This window comes from Phoenix dactylifera, chromosome 16 (genome assembly GCF_051530095.1).
Source record: "Phoenix dactylifera cultivar Ajwa chromosome 16, Ajwa_hap1_PhDact_Kaust_v1.1, whole genome shotgun sequence".
NCBI lineage: Eukaryota > Viridiplantae > Streptophyta > Magnoliopsida > Arecales > Arecaceae > Phoenix > Phoenix dactylifera.
In genome coordinates this window covers 23,849,211-23,861,498 of record NC_143205.1, presented here as the reverse complement: position 1 = coordinate 23,861,498, position 12,288 = coordinate 23,849,211, and the positions used below count along the sequence as shown (strand labels likewise).

At 39.6% G+C, this 12,288-nt stretch overlaps 1 protein-coding gene and 1 long non-coding RNA gene across 3 annotated transcripts; one reads left to right on the top strand and one right to left on the bottom strand.

Moving 5' to 3' along the window:
• Positions 1-977: 977 nt before the first annotated feature.
• On the bottom strand, positions 978-3,554 carry LOC103721902 (protein CUP-SHAPED COTYLEDON 3). 2 transcript variants are annotated; one of them, XM_039115014.3, is made up of 4 exons: positions 3,316-3,554; positions 3,062-3,193; positions 1,794-2,059; positions 978-1,584 (listed from the first exon to the last, which is right to left on the bottom strand). In XM_039115014.3, exons 2-4 carry the CDS (start codon positions 3,105-3,107, stop codon positions 1,159-1,161), a joined length of 738 nt encoding a protein of 245 aa, XP_038970942.2. In that variant the 5' UTR covers positions 3,108-3,193; positions 3,316-3,554; the 3' UTR covers positions 978-1,158. The 2 variants fall into 2 exon arrangements, with proteins under 2 accessions (XP_038970942.2, XP_008810507.3); XM_008812285.6 differs by having other exon boundaries at positions 3,062-3,431.
• Positions 3,555-8,620: 5,066 nt separating this feature from the next.
• On the top strand, positions 8,621-10,482 carry LOC103721897 (uncharacterized). Its single transcript, XR_606369.5, has 2 exons — positions 8,621-9,150; positions 9,252-10,482. It is a non-coding gene; the product is annotated as an uncharacterized LOC103721897 (long non-coding RNA).
• The last annotated feature ends 1,806 nt before the right edge of the window (positions 10,483-12,288 follow it).

Sequence of the window (12,288 nt, the reverse complement as noted above, 5' to 3'; positions counted from 1 at the left end):
TTGCAAGGTTTGGAAGAGAGGCTTTGTGAATTGAGAGAGAAAATGTGGACACGACCCTATTATACACTACTCATTACTCCCAAGTAGTGTGGTACTGCATATGTTTAGGGTACTAGGAGTCCAAAATAATTTCAGACAGGAACTAGAATAGGGGGTAACAGATGCAAACGTCGTTGCTGAAGTGGTCCTCATAAGAGGAGAGGCATTGAGGAAAAAAAATATATTGCAACAATGTGGTCCTGAGAAAAGTTGGTACTTGTCATACACATCTTGGAGCTAGGATCGATACATACGAAAGAAGCTTTAAGAAGTTTATTTATGATAATTTGGCGGTACATAAGCAAGGTATATGTGGAGAGAGGATGCAGAGGAGGGAGAAGGGAGCATATACAAAAGATTCCAACTTCCATCCTATAATCTTAAGGTAATCAAATCAACTTTATTTTATTGCATGCATGTAGCGCACGTAACCTCAAAAAAATATTCAAGTGTAATGCGGAGGTGCACAAGCCATGCACATGCAATACAATATATTTTGTCCATAGGCACATTGAATTATTATAATTGCTTCTCCTGTAACAGGTATAAATTCTAATTCGTTGAGAAACTTGGTGACCCATTAAAATTTTCAACTATTAAACAATTCATATATTTCTCTAGATACTCATTAATTGTTCAAGAGATTAATGAATTCTTTTTATGATTTCTTGTAATTATATTTCCTGTGTTCGTTGCCGTTTCAGTACATGTTCTTGCTTTCCCCTGCAACTAGACATTAATTACATCCCTTTAAAGTACATTGATTTTTTTTTTCTTCTGATCCATTTTTTTTGAAAATTCTGCAAATACGCAAGGTTTTACGCTAATCTACTTATGGATACCATTTCTCCAGCTCTAGTATTATGTTGATTAGTGAGAGGGGTTTTTTTTGTAAAAAAAAAAAAAAGAAAAAATGAAAGGAAACAAAGCCATAGCAATGTGAAAATAATAATTTATTATTATTCAAAATAATTGTACTACTCGGAATTTTCACAATATCTAGTGTGTTATCTACAACTAATAGCACGAACGTTTCAAATCAACAATCACAGCATCTATACAAGGACATGCTTGTCACTCTTCAATCCAAATCAATAGACATGCCAATATTTGTAGAACCTAGAAGAAAAGCTGGTCTTTGCCTCCTTGGAACTTCATACTTCCCGTATTTGCCGTTTCTCCCTCCACTAGGTCATGGTCATCCATGCCCACATCTAGCATCAGCCCAAAATCATCGTCACCGCCTCCTGAGTCCATTCCCATCATGGTTGTGCTGTCCACCTCCTGTGGGAAACCAAGGAAGTTGTAGTGCAATACTGCCAAATTAAGGAAGGTGTTTGAGCTGTTGCCCTCCTGATATGGGACAGTAGGGAATGATGAGCCCATCTGCTCATTGCACCCATCTGGCATGGCATGGTCATTCAGAGGGGATGACTCCAAATGTGATGAGGACCACCCAATGTTGTTTTGCTGATCATTCCCCAGGCTGCAGTTCACCGAGTCCCCTTGCTTCTTGTGAAAAACTCTGCACAGAACCCAGTCTTCCTGTAACACGAAAAACATCCAGAAACTACTAAATGAGCACAGACGCTGCATTGTGAAAACAAAAACTTGCCACTGAAACAATAAGTTTAACTAAGAGTTATCTTCTTTGAAAGGGGAAGCAAATGCAGGCTCCTAGATGCAAATCAGCGAATGAAGCTCAGAGAAGCACGAAGAACCCACAACAATGAAAGGACGTCTGATAATAATACCTTTGGGGGTGTGTGTGGATTTTCCAGCCGGAACTCGTGCATGACCCAACTGGTCTTCATCCCATTTGGAGCTCTTCCACGATAGAAGACCAGCGTCTTCCTCATCCCCACAACTGCATGGGTTGTAGGGTCATAGACTGTGCGATCCTTCCCGGTTGCCTTCCAATATCCGGACTTTGTTGCCCGATTTGAGCGCGAGCCAGTGGCATACTTACGGTCACGGAAGCTGAAAAAGTACCACTCATTTGCACTTAGCTTAGCCACCTCTGCAGCCATGCAAAGGTGGATTTAATCAGATTTTTGCAGGAAACTCATATAATATGATGCCTACCTTCAGTAATTTAAACCAGTAAATCCAATTCAAATGCAAGCTACATCTGGTCGACGTTCGTGCGTACAGTACAACAGTGTTATTAATCACGTGATACCTTATAATTAGACTAAATAGGATTGCTGTGAAGAGGTGACAAAACTTTGCACTGTAGGAAACCAATATATTACTCTTGTTGATATATTCGAGAGAAGCTATGACTTAATCACGCAGTTGAAGTTTAATTATATTCTATCAAACAAGTTCACATATATAGAAAGTGTACCCTGCATGTTGTTCGCATAGAAAAATCAGATAATATCTCTTACGCATCTGTAAACAGGTTCCCCAAGCTAGATTACTATTTGCAGAGCACACAGAAAAAAAAAAAACTATTGATATGTTTATAGGATTATAGGGGACTTACACCTAGTCGTGCAATAATTTCCAAGGCCTGTACACTTGAACCAGTTATCCCTATCTACAAATTCCTAACGACTACAGTAATTGTATATTGCGGAGGAAAATTGCTTTGATCTGTGCATGAGAACAGTCCTCCAATCGTTACTCATTTCATTTCTCAATAAAATGCGCGGTGGAGCCACTGTTCTGCTAAAAAAAGGGAGGGGGAGGTCCTATACTATAGTTGTCTAAATTCTCTTCCATGAGAAGGGTGATATAACGGGGGAAAAAAAATTACACAGGCCTTTTAGAGTCAGAGAAATCATGCAAGTATAGGTCCGTTTCTAAGAACCCGCATTCCTGCACTCTTTTCCTTGCAAATTAAGTTTGTTCTTGTTTGCTGAAGTGCAAGACGCTAAGGCTACAAGTTCTAGAGAACCTTATGCTGGAGTCGTATTTAAAATGAGAAATTCTGATAAGAATGATAAGAATAGAACGAAAAACTGAGGCACATATTAAAATTAAAACAGTTGTAGGATATGGGAAGACTATCCACCTGGAAGCTCCCATGGCTCGCGAGTATGCAAATCCACCTCCACCATGGTTCCTCCAGAGACTCTTTCATTGGCCACCTTTTTGTAGAGATAGTGGCAGACCAGCTCCTCATCACTTGGGTAGAACCTAAACCCTGGTGGGAGAGTGGACTCTATGTCCCTTAGACCCATATCTTCTAACAAGAAGAAGAAGAAGAGGAAGAGGAAGAAGAAGGCGAGAGAGATAGAGAGAGGGGGGAGGATGACAAAGGCGTACTTAGGAGAGTTGGTGCAAAGATATCTTGCAGATGGTTTCTGGCTGGAAGAACTCTGAGAATGGCCGCTTAAACCCTTGTAGTTGAGGTATGGATACTTAATTATAAATATATAGAGGGGAGGCCATCGAAATTTGATCTAGTTTGGTCATGAAAACTGCCGTCACTGTTTATATTATTATCCCCGTCATCTCGGGGAAGAAAGCGTGCGTACCGGTCGTAATCTCTGGGAAGATGCTGCGGGCCTCATGCTTGTGCAGCAAGAACTTAAGAAAGCCCGTGGTCACAAGAAATCTCCTCAGGGAAATTATGTGGATAACCCCATCCTGATGTGTCATGTAAAGGTTACAAGGGGGGAAAAAACAAGGCATTTAAGGTTGTTAGCTTAGATATTCTGACAAATATATAGGCTCCAAGAAATAATACTTACGAGCAAAAAAGAAAAAAATAGTGATTGGATCAAATTTTTGAGATGTAGACGTGGGCAGGACACAGCCACAATCGTGCAATGTTCTCCTTTGGGGGATTACTGTAGAATATGAACGTATCTCATGAAAGAAAATGGATGGTTGTTCTCTTACCAGATGAAATAGCATATATATAACTCTCTGAGGAGAGGATTTTCCTTCCCTTGTTAATTATTTCTCTACTTTTTTATTGTGTCAAATTCTGTCGTCTTGTGTTAATTAGTTAAGGTGCAGAGGAGGGTTCATACCTTTTTGTTTTTTCGTAGTATCTTAGAAGAGACAAGCAAAGCTTCATGGAAAGAAAGGATGCTTTATAATTAGCCTTTTCACTGTAGTTTAATTGGCGATCAGCTTTCTTCCTGCCTAAGGTAAGAGAGAATTAATTAATGAAATAAAACCGAGGCCATCAATTCTACTGTCAACATGTGCATGAATACCCTCTTGATAACGTAGAGAATATGCGGAAAAAGATATGACGAATGCGGCCCTGAGACATATATTATAAGCATCATAAATAATAGAGGATGAGACTACTGTGAAATGTCCAGAATAAGTGAATCACACTAATTAAACATAAGCTCAGCGGACATATCGATCGAGAATCATTGGATGCATTCGATCCACAAAAACAATCATTGGATGCAGTTCCAAAGGGAAAAGAAAAGAAAAGAAAGGTATAACCTGTGCAGAATTTGATTCTACACAAACATTGCCCCTAAAAGATGTATGTATATATATAGGGAGAGAAATATTTTTTCAGGAGACATTTGGTAGTTTTTATGTTCTCAGGTTGGCGGTGAGATGCATGCAATGTTGATTGCACTCATGGAAAACAACTCTAAATTAAAGTATCCATGTAACACACAAGCATAACTGATGAATTAGCTAACAGTACTTCTGGTGGCAATTTGCCTCCTTAATTAACATCACAAAAGAAAAAGAAAAAGGAAAAAAATAAGAATAAGAAAAGAATTAGCTCACACTAAGTTGCACCTAATTGCAGGTCCTGGTAAATATGGGTATACCTCTGTCGTATCACCTGCAGCTTCGACAAGGAACGTCCGGTGATCAGGGCTCCCGGTACACGGCAACCTTGAAAGGTGACCGATCTCAATGATTGTGAGGAGCAAAATACAACAATAACCCATGCTTGATGGCAAGTCCTTGGCCGAGCCAGTACCACCCCACAGGGGCCAATCCGGTCTCGTGGAGAAGTTGTAGGTAGAAGTAGCACATCATCCACGAGGCCAGAAAACATTGCAATGATTCACGTACGTCCAAGATTGGGAACTCCATCGCTCCTCTTGCACGAAGAGTGACGGCTCCATCCTCTCCTTTCTTCCAGCAACCATCACCCTCCACAATCAAAGCCATCATTCTGCAACTTCTACTGATTTTTCCAATCATTGCATGAAAATATATAGGAGCAAAAGCTAGATGGAAGAAGAAGAAGAACTTCTCGACGTACGTGGCGGTGGTCTACATGCACCCTGTTCGATGGCTTTGAGGTCAACTTGTTTGAATTCACATTCCACTGCCAGCATCATACCATCATATATATATAATTCAACATTATAATCATTGTATAGGCTAACTGCTTCTCTTCGAACACAAAAATCTGAGAAAGATATATCATATCTAAAATATTAAAATCAAGCATCCATGCTGATATGGAAGAACCAAGCAATATCTTTTATATCTCCGTCGGACATGCATTGTTTGAAACAGCCTAATAATTGGCATGGATTTCCCAAAAAAAAGGGGGGATAAATTCAAATCTACCAACTTGTTCATGATCAGAGGCATATCGGTGGGGCAAAATCCGTATGATCATCTACTAATGAGTAGCGAATTTTATTCCTCAGAAGCATTTCTAGTATTTGATCCAAAACATCGATCACAGCTAAAGCAAATAAACCATATCTCCTTTTTTTTTTCTTTGTTGATAATAAACAAACAAACAAACCATATCTCCTTTTTTTTTCTTATTTGTTAATTGAGTGTTTGCATGGCCCAAACAACGTATAACCAGGGCGTCTGGACCCCCTTTCACTCTTTAAAAGTGGCAGCCTTCGTCTCTATTAACATAGCCTTTCATTAATTAACAACAGCAACAATAGCAGCTGCGTATTAATAAATACGTAATTAACACTTTCTGGACCCCCTTTCTTTGCGTCATGAGTGCTCGTCATAAATAATATGTAGCCTCCCGGTAGCTCTCTTTTGGAAAGCGAAAAGATTATTTTATATCAGTGATTCCGGGAAAAAAAAACGAACATGGCACTATTTTACTATTCTATTGATTGGAGCATTTATCATAACTAAATATCCATCTTCAACAATTCCCACTGTTTCTCTCCAATAAATATCCAATGTTGCACTTCCCACTCAAAGGCCATCCTCTTCTCCCGTGGGATACGGGAAACGTCTGCATATCGCAAAGAGATGTACACTTCTGGATGGCCGCTATATTATTCAATCATGAAGACAAATAGTTATCAAACATCCAAAATTGATGGACCATACATGAATGCAACTCTGTATGACCTGTTACATCTCGTTTAGCAGTCGTCCATCTTCACAATTGGATAACATGCTGGCCATCAAAGGCTGTATGGTTGCAATGCAAAACATGCATGATAGAGATCTGAACTCTCTCTCTCTCTCTCTCTCTCTCTCTCTCTCTCTATATATATATATATATATATATATATATATATATATATATATATATATATATATATCCATTCATGCTTATCAATCATCTTAAAACGTTCCAAATTACATGCATTGATTGGATAGTTTAGTTCAATTAAGGGGCCTACTGTCTTGTAAGTGTTTATCTGCCTAAGGATATTTTCATCCAATATATGCACTGATTTGGATGGCCCAACCGTCTCTGAACGTCTCTACTTGTTAGATATCCGGATGAATGCTGCAATACGTACGTAGAACCTCTCTTTTCTTCTAGCCTGGGCATTCCGTGGGAAACAAGGGCCCGAACATTAGCTTAGATGTGAAAACTATTGCATAATAACAACAACTCAAGCAATAAGAAATAATCATTTTAAAGGACAAAAGGATCAAGATATTTTCAGAAAACTAAAAGTAGTTGGCAGGTTTAGCAATCAGTGGTATAGAGTCCAACCTAAAATAACAGACAACGAATCAAATGATGAAACTTTTGGATCGATTTGATTCCGAACTTCCAATGGCACACTATGGCTAGCCATGCGTACCCCACCCCCTAAAGCTCATATCCAGAAAAATTCCGTGATCAAGTGAGATCTTGGTAAACAGTGACGGCATTTGTTATATTTGGACCGTAAGAAACACATAAAAACCTGCTACGTACGCCCTTCCTCACAAAAAACCATTCAAGAGGACAGGATATTCTAATTGAATGGTCACAGTCTATCGTCATGTCATTCTCCAAGATGGCGATTCGTTGCGATACCAGAAAACATATTTTAAAATAATAATAATAAAAAAGAAGCTCCTCTGGCCAGTTAGGGTTGTATTTAGCACTGGGAGACTGCTCTGATGGCTTGGGAAGGTGGGAAATGGTTGTCTACAAGCATTGCTTGGGACGGACACCGACCCAATTCTTGAGAGGGAAGCATGGAAGATGGGACCCATCACCAATAATTTTAGATGTTCTGTGCCACCATGAAGGTAAGTACACAGTTGAAGGGAACGCACGGGATTGGACACGTCGAGCCCTTGGCTCACCAATCAGGAAATGGGGGTCCACGGGTTGAGGTCACGGGTCGATCCCACCAGATAGACAAGGCAAATGGCGAGTCAGCGTCATCGCCTCAACCGCGTCCATGAGTTAAAAATACGGGTAAGGTTAAAAAATTTAATTTATTTAAATTTAATCATAAATATCATGATAAATTTATAGCCGGCTTTCATTAATCTATACTGCAGTATTTTATAGTCTATATAAGCTATAGGATGAGTTCGTTTTGTTACTATTTGCTACAATTCAGGATCTACTCAAAATAACTAGTTAGAATATATTATTTAAATTTCTTACTTTTATAAAAATGTTTAAAATTTCTTTGGTAAATAATTAATATAGAATTAAATATATGTCCGTACGGTCCTCACGGTAGGCGCATTATTAGGTCACAACTTTTATTAGTTCATATTTCAAAGGAGAAGAAAAAACAAAGAGGAAAAGGTGAGAGGAACGCGATGGTGAAATATTAAAAAAGAAAAAAAGAATTAATAACATATTTTATTGAACTTCTGGAAAGCGACAAAACTGAGGATTTTACGACAATATCGGATTTAATTCTTCAAAAGCTGTACCGAGTCCAGATCAAATCTGCAAAGAAGAGCCGACACTGGAGATGCGAGCTCAGTTTACAAAGATGATATTTAATATTTAATGAACTGGGAGAATCGAATAAATCCAAGATTAGCAATCTAAAATAAGTACAAGAATGTAATATCCTGCACTAAGTTGCAGTCTCCGGGCTCACGAGTCACAAGAATCAAGTCACGGGCTCATGGACGTGGTCCATCTATGCCCAACAATATGAAGAAAACTCTAATCCTGCTTGTGCATTATTAAAAAAAAAAAAAATATTATTATATACATATTTTCACCTTCTCGACTATTGCCTGAGTTCCGGTTAGATCCTCGCAAGTTTAAAAAAAATTTAATTGAGTTTCTCAAGTTACTTGATTTACCGGAATTATGTCGTATGCCTGCCATGCGGTGTCCCTCTGATTTTTTAAGGACCGAAGCACCCGTGGCACAATTTGTATAAGGTGAAAACTTCTAGTATCAAGGAAATATAAAACCGCATGACCCCAGGTGATTGCCATCTCATGTAACTAGAATTTCTCTGCTACAAGAAAAGAGGAACCAAAGACAAAGAAGCTAAGAGAGAGAGAGAGAGAGAGAGAGAGAGAGAGAGAGAGAGTATGCCTCACCATGCATGGAACCAAGTCCTCAAATGAATGAAACCAAACTGGGAGGACTATGCGACCATCGTCATCCAAACAACTTTTGAAGGATACTCGGTACCCTCCTACATCGTTTTCTTGGTGAAAGATTCGATCTCTTTAATATTCTTTATGTTGGGGTAGAATGGGGAGGGAAGCAAGGAGAGTGCTTATTAAGGGCTTTGAGAAAGGTTGGTGAAGCTGCAGGCACTGGTGAAGGGACACAACATGCGGAAGTAGGACGCAAGTACGCCCTGGCTAGGATCCAGGCCTGGGTGAGAGACCCTGTGGACCGGCTCGCCCAGGAGGCAGCCGGACGCAGCAGCAACAAGTCCTCCCTTTAGCTGCGACACCTCCATTCGGGACTCCAGATACCTCCAGAAGCTGGCATCGAGAAGATCCATGGTGGTAATTACTCTTACATATATAGGCCGTAGAACAGGATAAAAAAAATTTCCTCATCCTTGTTTGCGTTTTGGGGTAAGACTACTTATACTTTTGACTCATAGTTTCCAAGCAAGATGCTTTCGAGTGTTGGGAGATACCTGACAGTCGAGAGAAAGGAGTAGCTTTGTGGACGTTTAAGATGATCGGCCACAGAGCATCGAGGAGATCCAAGCTATGGTGCAGAGGAGAAAGGAGCCTGCTTTGAAACGAGAGCGAGCCCTCTCATGTGCCTCGTCTCTTACTCGTTGCTTTCAGCATTATATTTCCTCTCTGTATCAAAATTTGAGCCCCGATTGATTTGTTTTGCACTTTTGCCTTGCTCCGAGCCTATTTCCGGCCCATTCGGAAGTTCTAGAGACCCCATATATAGGAATTTATCCCTATGAATCTATGATGGAGGAAGAAGTGTTCTCGATCGGGAGGAGAGCAGAGGCCTCGGGGTCCTCCCCTTTTCACCGCCCCCACCACTCCTGTGATGTCATCGCCCACCGAGTTGTGGCCTCTGCAAGTCCTCGCTGCGGAAGGGAGCAGCAGAAGAGCTCCCTCGCCTACCACCACCACCCAACGGCGGTGCCAAGCTACATAACACCGATGGAGTCGGTTGTGGCCCAACCGCGGTTGCAGAGTGCGCCGAGACAAAGCCCCAAGGTGAGTCTACGAGAGATGCAGCGGCGAGAGCTTGGCCGAAAGAGAGGAGCACGGGTTGAATATGCATGAGAGGAGCGTGCTTTTGAGCCAATGGGATGCTGCTTCACCGAGGCCATGGCCACGGGTTTGGCTCGCGCGCGCACAAGGTGATCCCTTTGATCTTTTTTGATGGTATATAATAGGATCGTCCTTTTGTCGATGGTATATATAGGATCGTCGGACAAAACTATACTACGGATCCCTCTCCATCCGTCCCTCTCTCTCTCTGCCTTCTCCTGACACAAGACGTGGGGCACCTTCGACTTTGGCCGCGCATCTCCCCGGTTGCGCTCATGACAGAAGACGTGGGGCGCCTCCGGCCGCGCGTCGAACCTAAGGTCTCCACTTTACGAAGCTGTACGTGTGGTAGGTTGAGCGCTAGTTCCTGTGACTGAGGTAAGCTCAAGGAGAGATCCGTCCTCCAAGAACCTTCTGCTCTGTTTCTTGACAATATTATGAAGATCTTACGCGAATCATTTAGCTAGTTGCTGCAGGTGCAGCACATTGAGTGCTGGTTCCTGTGGCTGAAATCTCTGTTTATTGATAATATTTTGAAGATCTTATGTGGATCACTAATCTAATTGCTCCATGTTAAATTCAAGAACCCTTCTACTCTGTTTGTTGATAATTTTTCAATTTTTTTTTTTAATCATTCCTTTGTCGCCATTTCTTTTTTGTAGTATCTTGATTTTTTTTCTATCTTCTTGATAATTTTTTTACTTTTAGAATTTGCATGAATGAATTTTTTTTTTGGATAAAATTTAAATTTTCACTTGATCATGGATGATTGATTTATTTTGTATATATCATACGGTCAAATGGTTATATCAATAAAAAATACGTTCTGTTCTAAAAATAAGAAGAAAAAAACAGAATTCTATATTTTTTTTATCTATGGAGATGCCTTTCATTTTTATTTTTTCGAAATAAATATTAAAAATGATAAAATAAGAAGTCTGTCTTTATTTTTTGTTAATTTTTATTTCACAAATCTTTGCCCTTCTTCGGTGTTTCCCCAGAATCCTGACCTTACGACTCTATTTCAGGAATATATACTTGCGTGAAAAAAAAACATGCATTTCCACCCTCGCTTCAGAGGGTTTTATTTTTCTGAGAGGCTTGCAAACCTAGAACCCCAAAGCAGATAAGAGTGATCATTTGTATCCTTCGGTGTCCCACAAGTTAAGCAGATAAGACTGTTGGTCCAGCACTACTTCAACACCAAAGACCTTTGGTATTGTCATCTGCAATTATATTTCGGGTTGTCCAGATACAGGTAACCAGATATTGGATTGAATTTAATGAGTTTCTGCAAGACCAGACAATATAACGCCGTGTGCTAGCTGATTTCAATTTCTTAGTGATCTATTAAGCACATTCCAACCAAACATAATAGTCCCTAACCCTTCTAATGACCTTCATTCAGAGGTTGTGCCTTATTCTCCACCAAGTAGGATAGATTCTAAGGGTGCCTCAGTACTCTACGCAAGGATCAAAATTCTATTACATTTGCCAAGAAATCCTCCCATGATAGTAACATAATGGAGATACTGGCATGTCTTTTTCTAGTTGCCCCTTGTGGTTGAGATCATCTTGAAAATTTAAAATTTTGCAACCTAAACACTCCAATAGGGCCTCATAACATCCACAAATCATATGATGTCCATCTTGATTCTCTCATCTTGATAACATTAATAAAAAAAAAGTCTAGCAAAGACTCAGAACAATTCTAATTCGCAGGTTCAAGATTGTGCCAGCAAGAGTCAAAATTTGACTTGCATATGATCTCAATTTCCACAAACAAAAAAGTGACAATAACTTCAGTTGAGAAACTTCTTTAAGCAGATTGTCTCAATTTTCTTAGTTGACAATCAGTTGCACATTAAATAGAAGTTCATGCACAGGGGGCACTAGGAGAATGTGAATGGTAAAAAAATCAACAGAAAATGTAATTATGACATGTTCTGGAACATAGAAGAACCTCCTCATGAACCCATATCTCCATCATCACCATGTAATCTTAAGAATGTAAATTTCAAGCTGACACTACTCACACATTTTATCGCTGACATGGCTTTCAAAATTGATCAAGTTTGATGGCCCTCATAATTGATCAAGTTTGATGGCTCGTGATCCTTACTATGCACCAACAACAGAATTCCATTTACTGTTACGTTGATTTATACAATGAATATGATCAAGCCACTGGAAAGTTAATAAACAAAATCATATGAAACCATTTTAAGTCTTTGTCCAATAAAGAAATTATTATAATCGTATGATTTTTTTCACATTTTTATTTGATTAAATTAAAATTATCTATAATGTATCGAACCAATTTAGAACACCAGTCTAGTAAAGTATCAATAATAAAATATATCATGTCTCAGGCCTAACATGTCAGCCAACGAG